Genomic DNA, 19,870 nt, shown 5'->3' with positions numbered 1-19,870 from the left:
AGAGCCGTTGTCAGAGATACGATGCTGGACTAGATGGATCACTTATGATGCAGTCTAGTAATTCCCATGTACCTATTAAGGGAACAGAAGGTTTATTCCTATCAGAGGCCAGAGTTTTGGGGAAAGAGAAGCTTCTTTCCACTGGGTAAAACTGAGGCTTTATCTTTTATGGTGGGACCTGAGGCAGCATTTTAGGCCAGAAATCCCACCGTGGAGTGTGGATTTTACTACATAAGGGATCTTTGACTTTCCTTATTTAGTTTAAAAAGGAAAACTGAATCCACATTTCTGCTATGCACGATCTCAGTAATCCTGGAGGGGAGGCTAGAGCCAACAGCAGAATGGGGAAGAGAGGATACTGTCCAGAATATAGTAAAAGTCACTTATTTGACTGATTTTTTACAAGACAGTATTCCTCTTCTGCAGGTGTTCAACCATCTCCTCCTCAGCCTGCCCCCTAATCTGACACTACCCCCCAACTAACCACCTTGCTCTTCTAGCATATAGTCAAACAACTATACACAAATTCCTCTACAACTCAACTCCAAGCAGCACCTAAAACAGATTCTGTAGAGTCTAGTATGAATGAGGGCACTGGCAAAGTCTGCAATAAGTTATCTGTATATGGAAAATACAAAGTCACAGTTAGCCTCCATGGCAGGATCTAAAAGCACCACTTCTGAGGCAGCTTCTCCCTCCAGTGAGCCTCCTGTGGGGAGGTCCTGGCAAGACATAGGAGCAAGATTATCAGATCAGATCATCATCTGGCAACAGCACTGCAGCACCGATGACAACTGGTCACTGCAGATGCAATGGCACTGCTGTCTGGACACCAGGGAGCCCTCCAACCAACAAGAACAGTGATACTGGGTTCCCCAGCCTCCCAGGAATCCCACACAACTTTCTTCCCCCACAATACCCTGTTATCCCCTGCAGTCCCCCCATAATCCTCCACAGCAATGCTGGAACAATTTGTGTAGTGGGGATACTGAGAGCCATTGAACCAAACTGTAAACCCTGTCTACGATGGACACCACTTCAAGCACACCCAGCACCCCTAGTTCCAGCACCTATGCATTGTCATTCAGCCCTCCTCATCTGTACAAGGGGCTGCAGCCTGGTGATCCAGGCAGTTAACACACCATCAGCACCGTGAGGAGCAGTCTCTATACACCACAGAATCATAGAAATGTAGGATTGGAAGGGACATCAATACGTCATCTAGTCCAGTCCCCTGCACTGAAGGAGAACTACACATTATTTAGACTATCCCTGACAGGTGTTTCTCTAACCTGTTCTTAAAAACCTCCAATGATTCCACAACCTCCCTAGGTAATCTGTTCCAGTGTTTAACCACCCTGACAGTTAGGAAGTTTTTCCTAATCTCTAACCTAAATCTCCCTTGCTGCAATTTAAAACCTTCATTTCTTGTCTAGTCCTCAGTGGTTAAGGAGAACAATTTATCACTCTCCTCTTTGTAACAACCTTTTACATACTTGAAGACTATCCCCTTAGGCTTCTCTCTCCAGGCTAAACAAACCCACTTTTTCCCCCAATCTTTCTTCATATTTTCTAGATCTTTAATAATTTTTGTTGCTTTCCTCTGGACTTTCTCCAGTTTGTCCACAACTTTACCAAAGTGTGCTAACCAGAACTGCACACTGTACTCCAGCTGTGGCATTATCAGTGCTGAGTAGAGTGGAAGAATAACTTCCCGTGTTTTGCTTACAACACGCCTGCTAATACAGATCAGAATGATGTTCACTCTTTTGGAATGGTGTTACACTGTTGACTCACATTTAGTTTGTGATCCACTAAAACCCCCAGAGCCTTTTCTGCAGAACTCCTTCCTAGTCATTTTCCATTTTGTATTTGTGCAATTGACTGTTCCTTCTTAAGTGCAGTACTTTGCATTTGTCCTTATTGAATTTCATCCTATTTATTTCAGACCATTTCTTCAGTTTGTCAAGATCATTTTGAATGCTAATCCTGTCCTCCAAAGTGTTTGCAGCCCCTCCCAGCTTGGCATTGCCCACAAATTTTATAAGTGGGCTGTCTGTGCCATTATCTATATCATTTATGAAGATACTGAATAGAACTGGACCCAGGACTGATCCCTGCAGGACCCCACTCGATATGCCCTTCCAGTTTGACTGTGAACCACTAATAACTACTCTCTGAGTACAGTTTTCCAACCGGTTATGCACTCACCTTATAGTAGGTTTGTCTAGGCTATATTTCTATAGTTTGCTTATGAGAAGGTCATGTGAGACAGTATCAAAAAGCTTACTAAAGTCAAGATATATCACATCTACTGCTGCCCCCTATCCACATGACTCCTTACACTGTCTAATAGGGTTGATAGGTTGGTTTGATGTGATTTGTTCTTGACAAATCCATGGCGACTATTATCACCTTATTATCTTGCAGGTGCTTATAAATTGATTTGCTCTATTATCTTTCTGGGTACCAAAGTTAAGCTGACTGTTCTATAATTCCCCGGGTTGTCCTTATTCCTCTTTCTATAGATAGGTAGTATATTAGCCCTTTTCCAGTCCTCTGGGATCTCTCACATCCTCCATGAGTTCTCAAAGATAATCGCTAATGGCTCAGAGATCTCCTCAGCCAGTTCTTTAAGTATTCTAAGGCTATGTCTACACTACCGCAGTAAATTGACCTAAGTTATGCTACTCCAGCTACGTGAATAATGTAACTGGAGTCAACGTAGCTTAGGTCAACTTACTGCAGTGTCTACACCACGCTGTGTCAATGAGAGATGGTCTCCCGTCGACTTCACTGGGAACGAGAGGAGTAAGATGAGTATTGGAGTCGACCAGAGAGCGCTCTGCCATCGATTTAGATCTAGAACAGCCTCTCTCCTAATCGCTTTCTCCACCTTCTGTAACATAAAGCTCCTCCTGACCCCAGGCATTACCCCTGCATAGCCATAGTTTTTCCCTATTCTCTGACAGCTCAGCTCAATTTTCCTTGCCCTCTCAGAGCCCCTCCCCCATCCTCACTACCCCTTGCTATCTAATCTGCTTCCCTGGCTCCTCAGGGTGTCTGATGACAAGAGCTGGGGACTCAGGGAGACAAGGTAGCAGCATCCAAAAATGAGAGTAATTGGTATAACCTGACAGTTCCATCAGCTTTTCCTTGGAGAGACAGAGTAAGTTATAATGAACAAAGAATAATTCTGGATTTACAGTTCAATTTTAAAAACCAGCCTATGTCTGAGCTTGAGATAAAAGTTTGGTGTTTGTAAAAACTGTGTTCCTTTAGCTAGAGGAGCCCCAAAATATTATAGTCTCAGGAACAATGTGAGAAAGGTTCCTTTTTAAATGTCGCCTCTGATAAAATACACAAAATTCCCCTGGCCCCTGAAGAGCAAGCATCCAAGCACTAACTTGCAAAGCAAAGGAATTTTAGTGCTGCCATAAATGGAAATCTGAACAGTCACTAGGGGGTCTCCAGTATAGCAGCCTTTGGTACTGAATTAGGTATGTCCAGCCCCTCATTTCAGTTAGAAAGGGGAAGGACAGCAGGACATTTCGCTGGACATGCACTTGGCTTTCGATGTTCTCGTGTCTAACAGAAGAGGCCAAGCCTGTTTGGGCAGGAGGAGGACAAAAGGCTTTGGCCTCAACTTGGTTTAGCGAAAGCCACCTCCTGATGGAGAAAGAACACAACCCCACATGCTGAAGAGGAGATAATGGGGAATTAGCCTAATTGAGAATGTTATGTGTACAAACTAACTCAGAGATCCCCTCATTCCACCCACTCCCTCAGGGTGTGGGCATGAGGAAGTATAAAGGCAGCTGCTGCGCACCTTGCTGGGCATTGTACGCAGTGGCGTTTCTGGTCATACTGGAGGGCAGCCAGCCTGCCAGGCTCGCACGCTGTGTTTTAGTCCCTTTGTGTTTGACATCCTCCCCATTCCAGATCACATCATCCTCCCATTGTAGCTGTGTCACCATGAGGAAGTGCTCATCAGCCAGCAAGTCATCCTTCTCAGCCGTCACTCCCAAGTTCTGCAGAGGGAAGAACAATGGCATTAGACCCTCGTTAACTTTGATTTTGCTGCTTAAACTATAGAAGAAAGAGTAGAGATTCCCTACCGTCTCCATTGTGAATCTTCCCACTTTCCCCCTCACATCGCTTCCACTGGCTGGTTCCCAGCCTTATTCACCACCCCAGCCCTGTTCCCTTACCTTCTCTATTGTGCTCCATCACCACCACACAACCACACCCTCACAGCCCCTTCCTCCTTACACATGCTTCCTCTCACCTTCTCCACAGAATGACCTGAAGTCTCCTGTTCTCTCGCATGCTCTTTTAGTTTGAAACCATAGTCAAATCCACTGCCATCCTCAGGGATCCCCAGCATATCATACCAGAGCTGGGCTGGCCCATAACGCCATTCAGACACCTTGGGCTTGGTATCTGTCACTTTGTCTATGTCTCCAGTAGACTGGGAAAACTTGGACTCCACAGGTGCCATCATAGTGATCTGCAGCACAGCAGGAAAAAGGAACCTGTCAGTCACCGCTTTCAGAGCTGGCAAACAGGAGCTTTTGCTTTCAAATTCTGTCTCATTCTCAGTGGAGAGGAGCATTTCCCAGAAATCGCAGAGATGCATATTCAAACTTAATAGCTGCATTAGCAAATGTTGGAACTGGCAGTCCAGCGATACGAGGACTCTCCACTGCTACAATAAAACGGTGAAAGAGTCCCCTAATTCCTTACCATACAAGGGCTCTTAACCCACTGGGGAATGGTCTCTGGAGCCCCTGCTTAATATCCAAGGAGCAGACTCTGCACAGTGGGAATGGCAGCCTAACCTCCCCTCACCAGTACTGTCTTGGCAGGGTGACTACCTGTTACTAGCTAGAGGCCCTCCTAAATCTCAGATGTCCCACCTCATCATCTGAGAGGCACTGCTCAGGAGGAGGAGGAGGAGCAAATTCATATTCCCAGGGAGACTTCTCTTCCATTCCTGCCTCAGTTGCAGCTTCACCCTCCTGGATCTGCACTTCTTGCATTAGCTCCCGATGTTTCTTTTTGCGTTTCCTCCGGGCACTACGCCAAACAGAAGGAACATTCTTCCCAGGGCCAAAGAGACGGAGAAAACGCAGCACCTACGACAAGAAGTAAGAAAGACGGTCACAAGGACAAACGACAGGTCCCTGATGATATAGGCACAAGCATTTCATACACATGAGCAGCAAGGATGAGGAAGCACTCCAAGCCCAAGAGACTTTTCCACCAAGGCAAGGCCAGGGGCAAGAAATAACTGGAGAAGTGTAACCACCTAACTTCCACAGTGCCCCCCAATTCCTGGTGCAGCTGGTGGTCTCATTATTCTCAGATTTGAAATGAATCAGAGTCACTTTCCCACTGTTTGGTAGAACCTTTATTTAATCCTCAAGGATATTTTATTCTGAAATTCACCTGAAAGTTAAACCCTGAGCAGAGGCGGAACAGTCCCCATTTATCCAGGTGGGGCAAAACAGAATCTGGACAAAATGTCTTTTCATTCAGCATATTCCATTACCACAGACATATTGACATATTGAAAAGTTAGAGAGCATGCCAAGAAAAGCCAATAAAACTGTTAACAGGATGGAGGGAACTTTTTATAAGGAAGGAAAAAGAGTTAAACATGTAAATCCTTTCTAAATGACAACTATTATGGGGGCAGAGACACAATAGTATAGAAATATCTGAAGTGCGTAAAAACCAAGGAGAATGCTGATGTATAATATTACACACAAATAATATTACAAGAATGTTAAAGTTTCAAAGCTGAACACTCAAAAGTTCAGGAATGATAGAATTAATGTTGTACATTCAACCTTAACTCTGCTCTCTGGTGCATATGCATTATGATACAAGGCGTATAATCACATACACAGGAATCCTGCCTCATTCAGTGCATAGGATGAATGGTCCCAGGGAATGGAGCAGCTGTTCAATTATTTTTTATCTTATCATTCAGTGTGTGGTCATTTGAATTAATTTAGATGGAATAAATGGGCTAAAGGTGTTAACATAACCCAGTCACTGTCCAACATTAAACAGGGTCCAGGGCCTGATATAGAGTCACCTCAGCCTGCTTAGCACCATGGCAAACATACCATAACACTTTTTTTAACCTTTTATTAAAGATACAGAAAAGGACAAACAGTTAAAATTTTAAGCAAGGCTTTCGTTTTAACAACATCCTTTGATCCCTTGCCCTTTAGCTGTCAACAGCTTTTAGAAGGAAAGAATGCCTTCTTGTTTGACTGTCTCTTAGATGGGATCTAACGCTGCCCTTTTGGGGAAAGGAGAAGAAATTAGTTGAGATGGGCTGGAGGTGCTGTTGTTGTCGTTAAAGTTCAGTCTTAGAAGGAAAAGCCCCCTTGTCTGACAGTCTCTCAGCTCGGATCTAAGATGGTAATAACTCTCATCCCCGATGGTATCTGGGATTCAGCTGGAGCTGGTAGGGATGGTGATGTCATCTGGGTCCCTCTTTCTCTGGCCAGGACACCTCAAGGATTAGGATGATGAAGGCCCATGTAAAAGGTGGTTACAAGGAGGAGGAAGAAAAATTGTTTTTCTTAACCTCTGAGGATAGGACAAGAATCAATCGGTTTAAATTGCAGCAAGGGTGGTTTAAGTTGGACATTAGGAAAAACTTCCTGTCAGTGTGGTTAAGCACTGGAATAAATTGCTCAGGGAGGTTGTGGAATCTCCGTCATTATAGATTTTTAAGAGCAGGTTAGACAAACACCTGTCAGGGATGGTCTAGACAATACTTAGTCCTGCCATGAGTGCAGGGGATTGAACTAGATGGCCTCTCAAGGTCCATTCCAGTCCTACAATTCCATGATTAGCTGACAGCAGCAGTAAGCTGCTATCTTCTGTAAACCAGACAAGACTAGAGGCAGACAACCCTTGAACAATAGGTTACATATGGAGGAATAGCAACAGACAACATACCTAAACACATACATTTAGCAGGTTCTCTCTGAGAGGCAAGGTGGTTAACTGGTTATGACCTGAGCCTGCCATATCTGAGACATGAGTTCTATTTCTAGCCCTGACAGACATTTCAGTTACTCCTTCAGTAAAATATGGGTGCTTGCTTGCCTCCCAGGGTAAGGATGCAAGGCCTTGCTCGGTAATATGGCTTGCGAAATGCACAGAATTATCACCACCATTATTATTAATCATGTTTATTATGGTAGTGCCTAGGGCCCAACCAAGAACAGGGATTCATTATGCTAGGTCCTGTACAAACATAATAGTAGACAATCTCTGCCCTGAAGAGCTTACAGTCTAAATAGACTAGTCAACAGAAGAGTTGAGGTTCATAGTCTTTTGGCTTCCAGGCCAGTGCACCTTTCCCAGGCCACAAATGGTATTTTGATGGAGCTATTCAGCAGAGCCCTGCAGGGTAACTGGGATCCCACAGGACCTACAGGACATGCTGCCATAATAGCAGGAGCAAGTAAAACGTACTTTGTTGGGGGCGGGGTTGGGGGCAGGGGGGAAGACAGACAGACAGACTGTGGTAATTAGTTGGAAAACACTTTAAAAATTGTAAAACTTAAATTTAAGTGAGGAATAGAAAGAGATTTCATGTCTAACAGACAAAGTATTTTTACATAGTTTAAACAAGATTTGTTCTATTCTTTTAGTAATAAAAATTGTGTCTGAATTCCGTTTATATATATAAAATATAGTAACCAACTGTGGGTTGGTTGCAGGGCTGGCCTTACCATGAGGCGAACTGAGGCGGCCGCCTCAGGTGCCAGACTGTGGGGGGGGGGGGGGGCCGGCGCCCCCCGGGGCGGAAAAAAACTGACTGCGGTGACCATGTTTTCTCCCTGCTCTAGATGCACAGAGATGGTGGGGTGCTGTGCTGGAGGAAGGAGGGCACAAGAGACATAACAGGCAGGCAGGCGAAAGGTGAGAGGGAATAACAGAAAGCAGCAGGAGCTGCAGTGAGAGAGAGGAGCAGCCTCTTATGTACCTCTCTAGCACCCCCAGGAGCCTGGACTGAATAACACCAGCTTCTCAGGGAGCTTCCTGTTTCCTGCTGCTTCCCTGAACCCACTTGAGGAGAACAGGAAGTACTAGGAGCCAGTTAGGCCCTTAAGACACTGATATCTTCCCTCACTCAGGCCCTGCTACCAGCTTGCTTATTTGTCCCCTTCAATTGAGTGTTGAGAGCCACTACAGCTGGCACAGAACAGCAGTCATGAGTGAAAGAAGAAAATGCCCCTCTGGGGCAGCATTCAGAAAAAGAAAGAAAGCAAAGGAAGCTTTTCTATCTAAGCAGGAAGGAGCTCTCCTGAGATACACAGACACAAATGTTCACGGTGAGCCTTCTGGCCCCAGTGATGTGAGTGGTGAGGAGATGCCTGATCTTCCAGTTAGTCAGAGTGAAGGTGACCTGGCAGTTACTGCAGCATCCATATCTCCATATGAAATGGATGTAACCGTGCACATTCCTGAAGAAAAGTGTAGATCAGAGAAGAGTGTGGTGGAGGCGCAAGAAACAGCTGCTGCTGAGTTTAGTTCCTTAAATGTAGATGATCCAGGACTGTGGACCCACTTGAGCAGGAGCCTGAGGGACTTCCTTGTACTGCATGGGTCACAGCAAGTGAAAAAAAACTTCATGTTCCCCAAAGACAATGAAAATAGAAGTTTCCATCCAACACATTACTGGCATGAAATCCCCAATGGTGACAAAGTGGAGAGGCCATGGATTATGTACTCAAAAACCCAGAATGCTGCATACTGTTTTTGTTGCAAACTCTTCCAGTCTAATGTTCCAGCCACATTGGGTTCTACAGGAACAAAGGACTGGAAAAATCTGTCTAGAAATCTGGCATGCTATGAGAAGGCAGCAAATCACCAGAGAGCATTCCATAGGTGGAAAGAACTTGAGATTAGACTAAGGTTAAAGGCCACCATAGATGATCAGCGTCAAGAGAAGATTGCATCAGAGTCTCTTTACTGGCAAAATGTTCTGAAAAGGCTCATTGCCATTGTGAGAATGCTTGCTACCCAAAAAAACCTGGCACTGCGTGGCACTTCAGATCAGCTGTATGTGCCAAACAAAGGAAACTTCCTTAAAATTGTGGAGCTGATGGCTGAGTTCGATGCTGTACTCCAGGAGCATCTAAGAAGAGTCACCACCCAAGAAATGTACACACACCACTACCTTGGAAAAACAATTCAAAATGAGATCATACAGTTACTGGCAACAAAAGTCAAACAGAATATTGTGGCAGATCTGAAGTCAGCAAGATATTACTCTGTTATTCTGGACTGCACACCTGACATCAGCCATACGGAACAAATGACTTTGATGATGCGTTTTGTAACGACAACAGAACCTAGTGAAAATGTCCCTGCAATGGTGACTGTCAGAGAGCATTTTCTAGAATTTATTGACATTGATGATACTACAGGAGCTGGTATGACAAATGTGCTTCTTAAAAAGCTGGAAGATACAGGAATTGCGATAGCTGACATGAGAGGTCAGGGCTACGATAATGGTGCCAACATGAGAGGAAAGAACAGAGGAGTGCAGACATGGATCCGAGAGTTAAACCCTCGAGATTTTTTTTGTCCCATGCAGTTCTCATTGATTGAACTTGGTGGTCAGTGATGCAGCATCAGCTTCTAGCGAGGCTGCTGAATTTAACATAATTCAAAGCATCTATGTATTTTTCTCTGCATCAACTCATCGATGGCAAATTTCGAAGCAACATCTGGGAACATCCTCTCTGACACTGAAACCACTGAGTGCCACACGATGGGAAAGTCAAGTGGAGGCGATAAAGCCTATCAAATACCAAATTGGGAAGATAGATGATGCCATAGTTGCCATTATGGAGGATAATGTTATGACAGGAACTGTTTGTGGGAGAACAGTGGCAGAGGGAAATGGAATCACCAGAAACATACATAACTTCAAATTTCTGTGTGGCTTAGTGTTGTGGCATGACATACTGTTTGAAATAAATGTTGTAAGCAAGAGACTCCAAGGTGTTAACCTTGATATATCTGGAGCAATGGAACAACTGGACAAAGCAAAGTCATACCTACAGTCTTACCGGTCAGATGAGGGATTTCAAAACATTCTGCAGAGGAACTTCACCCTGAAGCTATTTTCCCACCCATTCAAGAATACAAGAGTCACCGAAGAAGACAACATTTTGATTACGAGGCATGGGATAATCCCATAAGAGACCCCAAACAACAATTCAAAGTTGAATTATTTAACCAGGTGCTAGACTGTGCAATACAGTCAGTTGAAGAATGTTTCATGCAGCTCAAGGAACACAGCAGTATATTTGGGATGTTGTATGATATTCCAAAACTCCTCACTATACCTGAGGAAGACCTACACCAGCAATGCAGGGCATTAGAGACAGTGTTGACACATGATGACATGCGTGATATTGATGAGAGTGATTTAGGTGATGAACTGAAAGCCCTTTCAAGATACATTTCAGCAGGATCAACTCCAAAGGCTGTTCTGGAATATATGTGCACAAATAAGCTGACCACCCTCTTTCCAAATGCTTTTGTTGCTCTGTGCATACTTCTAACACTTCCTGTAACAGTTGCCAGTGGAGAAAGAAGCTTCTCCAAGCTGAAGTTAATAAAAACACATCTACGCTCCACAATGACACAGGAGAGGCTGGTCGGCCATGCAACCATCTCAACAGAGCACGAGCTGGCCCAGACTGTGGACCTTCAGGAAGCAGTTCAAATCTTTGCAACCAAGAAGGCACGGACGGAAAGCACCACTTTGATTATTCAAACAGATAAAAATACCAGTGTTTACTATGCAGACAAGAAAAGTTACATTTGCTGTTCAGGCGTCTGAGTAAGTGTTGCATAACATTTTTGAACAAGGCATTTTAAGTTGTTAGTTCTCCTTTATTGGGATAGGTAGCAGAGCTGTATCATGATGAGTAGAACAGGAAGAAGGCAGAATTGAGACCTTTCAAAGTTTTGGCCCAAGCGAGGGGGCATGGAGACATCATTTGAGCTCCCCGCCTCAGGTGCCAAAATGTTGTGGACCCGCCCTGGTTGGTTGGTTTTTTTAGGAGCCTGGTGGAATCTGTCTCTCTTGCGAGATCTAAGGTGGAAGCGGGATAAAAATGCAGGAAAGATTGCGGGAGTGGATGGGAGTGGGACTTGCAGACAGGACGGGAGCGGTATTAAAAAAAAATAGTTCTGCGCAGGGCTCTACCATACAGGATTTGAAATAAGCCTCTAACATTCTACTGTACATGTGCAAATAATCATTTTCTGTGATTTATAACTAATCTGGATGGATTTTCACAAGGAAAAAAAAACTTTTAACCTCCGGGTCTATCCCCCTGCCAAATTTCAAGTTCCTGGAGCAAACCCCTAAGGTGCTAGTGCTCTTCAAAAAAATGGTTGAAAAACTTGGTTAACATTAAAGGAATAATACACCTGCCAATCTTGTTCTCCAAAATAGCTACATCATTTTTATTAAAACTCCAGAAAAATTCAACTTGTGGCAGAGACCAAGAATGGAAAGTTTCAACATGAACTGTAGATGTTTGGCAAAGTTATAAATTGGAAACAGGGGTAGTAAAAGGAAGAGTTAGGCAACTTTAATAACTGTTGTCATTAACAGCTCCACCTATAATAAAGGGGATATAAGTAGGAGTAATTGGGACAAGATTAAGAAAAAAATTAGCATTTCATTTGAGGAAAATCTTCCCGACAGTGAGATGTATGAGGCTGGAAAACAGTGGTGGAATCCCAGTCTCTTGCCACATTTAAAACTAGATTGAACAGTTATTCTTTGTATTGTGTTAGCACCTACTCAGGTCAGGGCCCCACTGTGCTAAGCACCACAGAAACACACAAAGACAGTCCCTGCTCCAAGGCACTTACAAGATATTAGCAATAGGGATCAACCCTACAACTCCTCCTGGGAGATTACCTAATTGTTTCATCTAGTTTTTTTATCACTATTATTAGTAAACATTTACACTGGAAAAACATCCAGCAGCCCCACTCAGGATCAAGACATCCTTGTGCTGGGTGCTGGATAAAACACATACAAAGACATGCTCCCTTGCCTTTAGGAATTTACAACCTAAGAAGATGTGGACCTACAAACAGTTTGCTACTTAAAATTACCCCCATCTTCATCTCATCCTAGCCATTACTATCAGCTGATTTCTTATAGGAGTCACAGACGCAATAGGTCTTAAGGAGGTATTTAAATGAATCAGTTCAGGGAGAAAGTTCCCTGAGTTAGGGAATAAGGAGCAGAGGCATTTGTGAGAGAAGCTGACAAACAAGTAGATGAGGCTGTGACTAACTTCAGTGATTCACCTGTAATCTAGAGAAGGGTACTCTCTCCCCATTCATAAAGTGCTTTGAAATCTGTGCACCAAAGCTCTATATAAAGGGTAAAACATATACGTCAGAACCTGATTTACATGAAAAATTCTTTCTAAGAGACTCCTCCTGAGAGCAGGAGAAGCACTATCCAGCTTCCCATGGAAAGCAGTCACTGATAGCAGCCAGTACACAGACACAGAGAAATCGGAGATGGAGATGACAATCACCTAGCCCCTCTCACTCTACCAAGCACCCATTTACTAGGATGGCTTTTTTTCCAGTCTTGAGTGTCCCAAGTGACGGAGTTTCCATCATTTCCCCTTGGACATTGTCCCCAACACATACAATACCTTGCCAGGCCGGAATTCCGGAAACAGCTCGGTAACATTCGGCAGCTGTTTGGTGGCATCTCGCTGCATTATTCCTGCAAGAGGCAGTGTCAGTTTCCCTTCCTTGGATTCTGCCTGCCTGGCATCTTGGGGTCCCATCTCTGACTCAGAATCAGAAGAGCTGCTGAAATCTGCCTTCTCAGAGGTAGCAGAGGACGGAGCAATGATGGAGGGCAGAATGATACCATCTCCATCTTCAGATACTACAATAGAGCAAGTACCTTATGAACAAGTTTCCTTTCTTGGTCCCCAGTACAACCCCCGCACTCCACAAGCATTGTTTCCTGATCTTAAATTATGCTTAATCTAAGTCTCCATGTTTTATAGTTATTGATTCCTGTTCCAGTTTAGCCTTTCAGTGCATCCCTAGATCACCCCTGCAACTCACAGTCCCCGCTGAGAGAAGGCAAAACAGAGAAGCAGCTGAATTTCACAGGTTGGTTTGATTATGAATCTTAACATTACTGTTGAAAGTGTTATAACATCTTTTACTCTGTATTTTATATAAGAGCCAGTTACCCCTAAGCAGCGCTACTTCATTGCATAATTGGCCACGAACCATCTTCAGATCCAGTCTGCAGGATGGATCTTTGACAAGATCCTAAACATGCTACAGTATAAAGCCACTGGATAGAAATGCTTGAATCTTTGATGTGTCACATCCTGTCGTCCCAAAACTCCCAGATTCTTTCCACAAGTTTCAGATAGAAGATGAGAGTCCTTACTCACCAGGGGCAGTTGCATCTTTTTCATCGTCTCTCTTTACTGGAGGTGGAGGCGGCGGCGGCATCAGCTTGGAATCAATATCTTCACAGTCAGCATCATAATCATCCTCATCTTCATCTAACCAGTCAAAAGGAGACAATCACCTTCAGAACGTAAGAATGGCCATAGTGGATCAGACCAATAGTCCATTCACCCCAGTATCCTGTCTCTGTAATTCATTCCCTGTTGTCCAATCCCAGCTTCTGGCATTTGGCATTTAGGGACATCCGGTGCCTGAGGTTGCATCCCTTACCATTTTGGCTTAAGAGTTGTTGATGGACCTATCCTCCATTAACTTATTTATCTTTATTAAAAAAAAAAATCCATTTTCAAGGATACTCAGACACCCCTTCCCCAATACCACAACTAGAGTATCTCACCTCTACCCCAAACCACAGAAAGGACCCTGTCTCAGCATTAACTTATTACAAATACCTTTCCAGTTTCTCAAATAGATCACCCAAAGCTGCCCCAACTGTGGTTTCCCTATACTCAACCGCTTACAAAATCAGGGCTTGAAATGGGGATGAGTAGGGGAGCAGGAAAACTGACGAGAGAAACAAGAAAATTCAGGGCAGAAACCCTAGCTTACTGCAACATTCCTAATTTCCTGCTCCTGACTGACAGGAGAGGAGATGGAAAGTTCCTTTAGTAGACAGGCAGTAGATTCATCAATTGCACTAGCAATAACACAGGGAAAAAACCTGCAGATGTTTGGAATTCTGTATCCTACAGGCAGGGACCTCCTATACTAGTCCCCATTGGAGAAGCATAAAGGCCAGTCTCAACCCTCCTTATAACCTGTGAAAGTGAAAGTCGTGGTAGAACTTGGATGAAGTTGCCTCCTCAGCAGCAGGGGCCATTAAACAGGATGCTAGGGAAGGGAGATGGGGAGAAACAGAGGAAGGCTGTCATAGGTTGGGACAATCCTCCAAGGGAATGCGCCTTAGCCCCCTCCTGTGACTGACTGACTTCCTCCCAGGAGAAAGGTCTGAGACCAGAAATCATGTAACAGCCTGTGGCCTACCCTGTCCTTAGATCAAAGGCCAACCAACAACTCAGTTTACAGGAACACCTGTGAGGAGGAGGTAGGATATTGCAGGAGACCCTGGGTCAGGGAAAACAATCTGGTTTATCTATAGAAATTATGAGCTGTTTTGCTTTGGAAAAATAAACCCAGCCCTAAAGAAAGGGACTGAAATTTCACCACCCTCGTGTACATTATTTGATGTCCGGGCCATTTATTTGCCCCACTGGCTTACATGAGGTTTGTGAAACAGGCAAAGAACATGGCAGGATAACAATGATTAGAGAAAGATCACTCTCAAAGGCAGCAGCAAAAGCCAATCCGCCCACAGAGACATACTGTACCATTAACTGTTAATCATTTTGTCTATGTGTACTTCTACCACCCCCAATTACCTTGTCTTCGAATTGGCTGAAGGGTGCCCATTGCCTGCCTGTATCTGCGGCTCTCATCTTCAGCCACCTCATTAATATCAGAGTAATCAACAGCATCCTCTGTGCTCTTAACCCAGCCTGAGAAGGAGGAAAGACTCGTCATAAAACAAAATCATATCCCAACATGTACTCACCACATCTTACCTCATCCCATGTTAGTCTATCCTGACTTCTCCACCCGCCTACCTCCTCCTTCCTGCTGTAACTTCTTTCCACCCCCATCTATACTCTATTTTACTGGAGGAGCAAATGCAATCCCTGTATTAAGGTTACCTAATGTTTTCTATTCGAAAACGATCTGGTCTTTCTTCGCTTCCCCTGCCCCCAAGAGCTCCAACACCTTTATGGTTTGCAGCAAGACTTTGAAATTTGGGAGATGGGTCATTGGGGTCAGGGAAGTGCCATTTGCCAGCCTCATGAAAATCTGTTCAAATTTGGCAGAGTTATAAGCTGTTGAGACAGTCCCTTTGACCCAGAGTTATGTGCACCACCTGGGAACCAGACCATGAGTCCTAAATGAATTTTTTCTACTGATGAACGTTCATAATTCTGTACTTTCACAACTGTATCAAGCAAAGCAACATATCCCATTTAGGGGTTACAAAAGTTGGGAATATAACTGTAGGACTGCCACGCTGCCTCTCAAAAATAACTTATCATATCTTTGTCCTTTGCTATGCTGTCTGTAAAATAGGTCTACACATTTATAAATAACTCACTGTTTCATTGTGTTATGTACACTCCTGCTGGCAGCTAATATAATTAGTACTGCAATCAAGGAGTCTATGCTGCAGTCTGAGTGATGAGTCACACCCTGCTGATAATGCATGATGGAGTGTTGCTACAGTTGCAAATAAATTTGTTTTCACATTTTTTCCAAAAAAGAGAAAATTAAATTAAGAACTCTTAAAAGAATGTTAGTGAGGTTGCAAAAATCAAGCTCATGAAAGTTAAGAAATGCCAGAACTAAGGCTGCTCTCAAAACCTTGATGTTCTGTGTATGCACGATACAGTCTTTAATTACATGATCACTTTTTCCACAAGATTCCTAACTCATTTAGCATGCAGGATGGAGGGTGCTTGGGGCACGAATCAGGGCTGTGTAGTGAATAATGCTGTGTCAGTAGGACACCATCTTAACTTGCTCTTGAAGTTGAAAGGGGTATAAAGAATAAGGAAGATGACTTTAGGAAGAGAAAGGATGATCTCCAACCAAAATTGGGTCTGTTACCATTTGTGAGGTACTAACATACTACAGTGATAAGCAGTACAGAAAATCCCATGCTGAATTTCATAATTCTATATTCAGTGCAGCATTTGGATAGTGTGCAATAAATAAGCCCCAGAGCTACGTATTGAATGACAGAAAGCAATGCTGAACAACTGCCTCATTCACTGAGCTTTGTTCCACCCTGGGAAAAAGTGGAACATGTACAGAAAAGAAAAACAAATATCTGATCATGTAATTAAAAATCATCACAATGCTCATGTACAAGAGACAGACTTAAGACTGAGTAGGCTCCTTAATTCTGGCATTCAACTTTCAAACACTTGACTTTGCAACCTTCATATCATTCTTTTAACATAAAAGTTTTTTGTATTAAACAAAAATAAATCCCACAAACAGTGAGCGCGGAACTTTACAGATAGGTATAAAGGTAGGGATCCCTGGCCCAATGAGTAGACAATCTATAGACAACATAAACATGTATAAGGGCAGTGGAAAGCAATTGGGCAGTGAGATTTACCCAAGTTTACAAAGCTAGGGCAATACATTAACCTTGAACTACAGCAAATTGTCTAATGATAAGATGAGGTTTGTACAAAGATTACTGGCAGGGTAGACTCTGGCCCTTATGTTGGAACTATTTCTTTTCTTATTAAAGTTACTGCTGCTTTGAGCATCACTCGGTGAGAAAAAGACATTTCAAGCACTTTCAGGACCAGTGCTATTTCTGTCCTTTATTTATTTATTTGTATTACAGCAGATTGCAGTACATAATGTTGTTTAGCCACGTTGGTCCCAGGATACTAGCGAGACAAGGTGGGTGAGGTAATATATTTTATTGGACCAACTTCTATTGATGAGAGAGACAAGCTTTCAAGCTTACACAAAGCTCTTCTTCAGGTCTGGGGAACTAACTCAGGTACATCTACACTAGAGCACTTAGGTCTAGCACTTATGGTGGAGAGGCTCTAAGCCACTGCTTCTCAACTGATTACAACGCGGCCCACAATGTGTTACCTGGGCTGCGTGGCAGGGCAGCAGCAGCCCCAACCCTCGTTGCACAGGGAGGCCAGCTGCCCGCCCGACTCAGACTGCAGAGCTTGCGGGGCCGAGTGGCTGCCCCGACCCCCGCCACACAGGGTGGGCCGGCAGCCCGGACCCCAACCCTACCGGGGCAGTCCAGATCCCAGCTGCTCAGCGCAGGGGTAACCCAGGACCCCGGGCACAGGCAGCTTTTAGCACACAGCTGAGATGGGCCACAGCTCTGTGCTAATTGGGCCGTATGCGGCTGTGGGCTGAGAACCACTACTCTAAGCTGACGGGAGAGAGCTCTCCCATCGGCTTAATAACGCCTGCCTCCGCAAGAGGCAGTAGCTATGGGCTAGTCTACACTGGCAATGTTAAAGCACTGACGCAGCAGCGTTTTAACGTGGCTTGTGTAGTTGCGGCATAGCGCTTGGAGAGAGCTCTGAAAAAAACAACTCCATGAGGGGCATAGTTACCAGCGCTGGTACACTGTCTGTACTGGCACGTTACAGCGCTGAAACTTGCAGCGCTCAGGGGGTGTTTTTTCACACCTCTGAGTGAGAAAGTTGCAGTGCTGTAAAGTGCCAGTGTAGACCATATGCTCTCCCGCTGACATAGCACTGTGTACACTGGTGCTTAGGTCAGTATAACTTACATCGCTCAGGGGTGTGGATTAGTCACACCTCTGAGGGACGTAAGTCATACCAAAGTAACCTGTAGTGTAGACAAGGTCTCAGTGTCATTGCTAAACACAAGGTTTGAACAGACTGTTTAGCATAAGTAGTTAACACATATTTCAAGGTACATTCAAGGTGAAGTGGCCCATTAATACCCTTCCAGTCCTGGGAAAGAAAGGGTGGATAGCAGCTGGGGGAATGGTTAGTGGGTTACAGATTGTTGTAATAAGCCATAAATCCAGTATCTGTATTCAGTCCATGATTTTTAGTGTCTAGCAGAGTAATGAATTTAAGTTCCCTGATTCATCTTTTAAAATTGTTGTGCAGGTTCCCTTTGAGGATGAGGACCGACATGTCAGATCTAGAGTAATTAATTTGTGAAAATCGGTAACCCACTCCCATTGGCATAGTAGCATCTTCACTGAAATGCTACAGCAGTTGTATCACTGTATGTGAAGACAAGCCCTGAGGTAGTTTCCCATACCAGAAGAGTTCTGTGTAAACTCGAAAGCTTTTCTCTCGCACCAACAGAAGCTGGCGCAATAAAATATGTTACCTCACCCACCTTGTCTCTCCAGTACATTACAGTGGCACCTAGAAACTTCAATCAAGGATCACAGCCCCATTGTGTTATACGCTGTGAAAAACAAGTAATGAAGGCAATAGATCAATGGACCAATAGGTTTTACAATTTAAGTAAGTCCAAGATGCAACGGGGAAATGGAGAAACACAACTGAGCAGGAAGACAAGGTTACAATAAATTGGAACTTTAAGTAGCATATATTAGTTAAAAAACATAGAGGCCTCCATGCTGGCTTTGTTATTTTACAGACTGAACAAGAGACAATAATGAATCACTAAACAGGCACCTAACTACTCATTTAATCCCGTATTTAACCACTTTATGCACACAACTGATGCAAATGCACAAATGTGCACCAGTTATCTCCTAAAGTACAATTGTTAGGCTTAAGTATTAATACATTAGTAATGCAAATAGGACAGTTCATGCTTCATAGTATAGTTATTGCCTCCGCCTTCCTGCTGACTGGCAGATATCAAAACGTGACCAGTGTCAACGATCAAATTACGGTTTTCATTTCAGTAAGAAGAGCTAGAAACGCGCCTTTACTCTTTAAAGAAACCCTTCGATTTGACAAAATCTGACTGTGCTGCAGTAGCTACAGCCTAACCAACCCAGACCTGAACGTGTGCTCGGGCCTCACCCTCCTCATCCAGCTGGGCTCCGTCCGTCTCAGCAGCATCCTCCTCGCTGGCTGTGATCTCGGTGATCAGGTTGCCCAGCCCCAAGGCGCCCAAACCGGCTAAATGCTTCTTGGATTCCTGGGACAGCGGAAGACAGGACCGGCCGTTAGCGGACCGGCGCCGCGAGGGATGACACCCGGGGAGCCCCAGGGCCATGTTCCCGCCGCAGCGCGAGGGGCCCGGCCTCGGCCAGCCAGAGCCCAGCGCCCCCCAGCTCCCCTCGCCTCACCTTGTCCAAGACGCTCTCCCCCTCCAGCTGCCCGGCCTCGTTAATGTTCCCGAAGAGGAACCCGGCCAGGGAGAAGGGCCCGGCGCGGCCCCCCTCCGCCTCCTCCTCGCTCTCCGAGTCCGACATCGCTCCGGTCCCGGGACGCGACCCGGAAACACAACCGCCAAGCGAGCGCCGCCGGGTCACGCCTCAGGCGAGCACCATAGAGAACGCGCGGCGAGAGCGTCTCCTCGGAGTGGAAGGGCGGGGCCGGCGCTGCTGGGCGAGAGACTCTGCCCAGCCCACCGCCGAGTCCCGGCGGAGACCACGGCAGGGATGGACACACAGAGCGATCCACCGGCGGTCGATTTAGCGGGTCTAGTAAAGACCCGCCAAATCGAGTGCAGATGGCGTTCCAGTAGCCCCCGGTTCTACCCCGACCAGAAGAGTAAA

The 19,870-nt window shown here is 44.8% G+C and overlaps 1 protein-coding gene across 2 annotated transcripts in view; it reads right to left on the bottom strand.

Moving 5' to 3' along the window:
- Positions 1-19,572, bottom strand: part of TAF1 (TATA-box binding protein associated factor 1) — a 102,863-nt gene extending 83,291 nt beyond the window's left edge. For both annotated transcript variants that reach the window (XM_024199230.1, XM_024199231.1), the window contains exons 1-8: positions 19,439-19,572; positions 19,170-19,287; positions 14,973-15,089; positions 13,515-13,628; positions 12,747-12,988; positions 4,920-5,138; positions 4,289-4,510; positions 3,830-4,031 (exon numbers count right to left, since the gene is read on the bottom strand). In XM_024199230.1, coding sequence (XP_024054998.1) covers positions 3,830-4,031; positions 4,289-4,510; positions 4,920-5,138; positions 12,747-12,988; positions 13,515-13,628; positions 14,973-15,089; positions 19,170-19,287; positions 19,439-19,564 — 1,360 coding nt within the window. In that variant the 5' untranslated portion in view covers positions 19,565-19,572. The remainder of the gene's footprint in view (positions 1-3,829; positions 4,032-4,288; positions 4,511-4,919; positions 5,139-12,746; positions 12,989-13,514; positions 13,629-14,972; positions 15,090-19,169; positions 19,288-19,438) is intronic.
- Between the last annotated feature and the right edge of the window lie 298 nt (positions 19,573-19,870).

The sequence above is a fragment of the Terrapene carolina genome, unplaced genomic scaffold (genome assembly GCF_002925995.2).
Source record: "Terrapene carolina triunguis isolate 2854851 unplaced genomic scaffold, T_m_triunguis-2.0 Scaffold605, whole genome shotgun sequence".
NCBI classification, from domain to species: Eukaryota; Metazoa; Chordata; order Testudines; family Emydidae; genus Terrapene; species Terrapene triunguis.
This window is presented reverse-complemented; position numbering and strand designations above follow the sequence as displayed.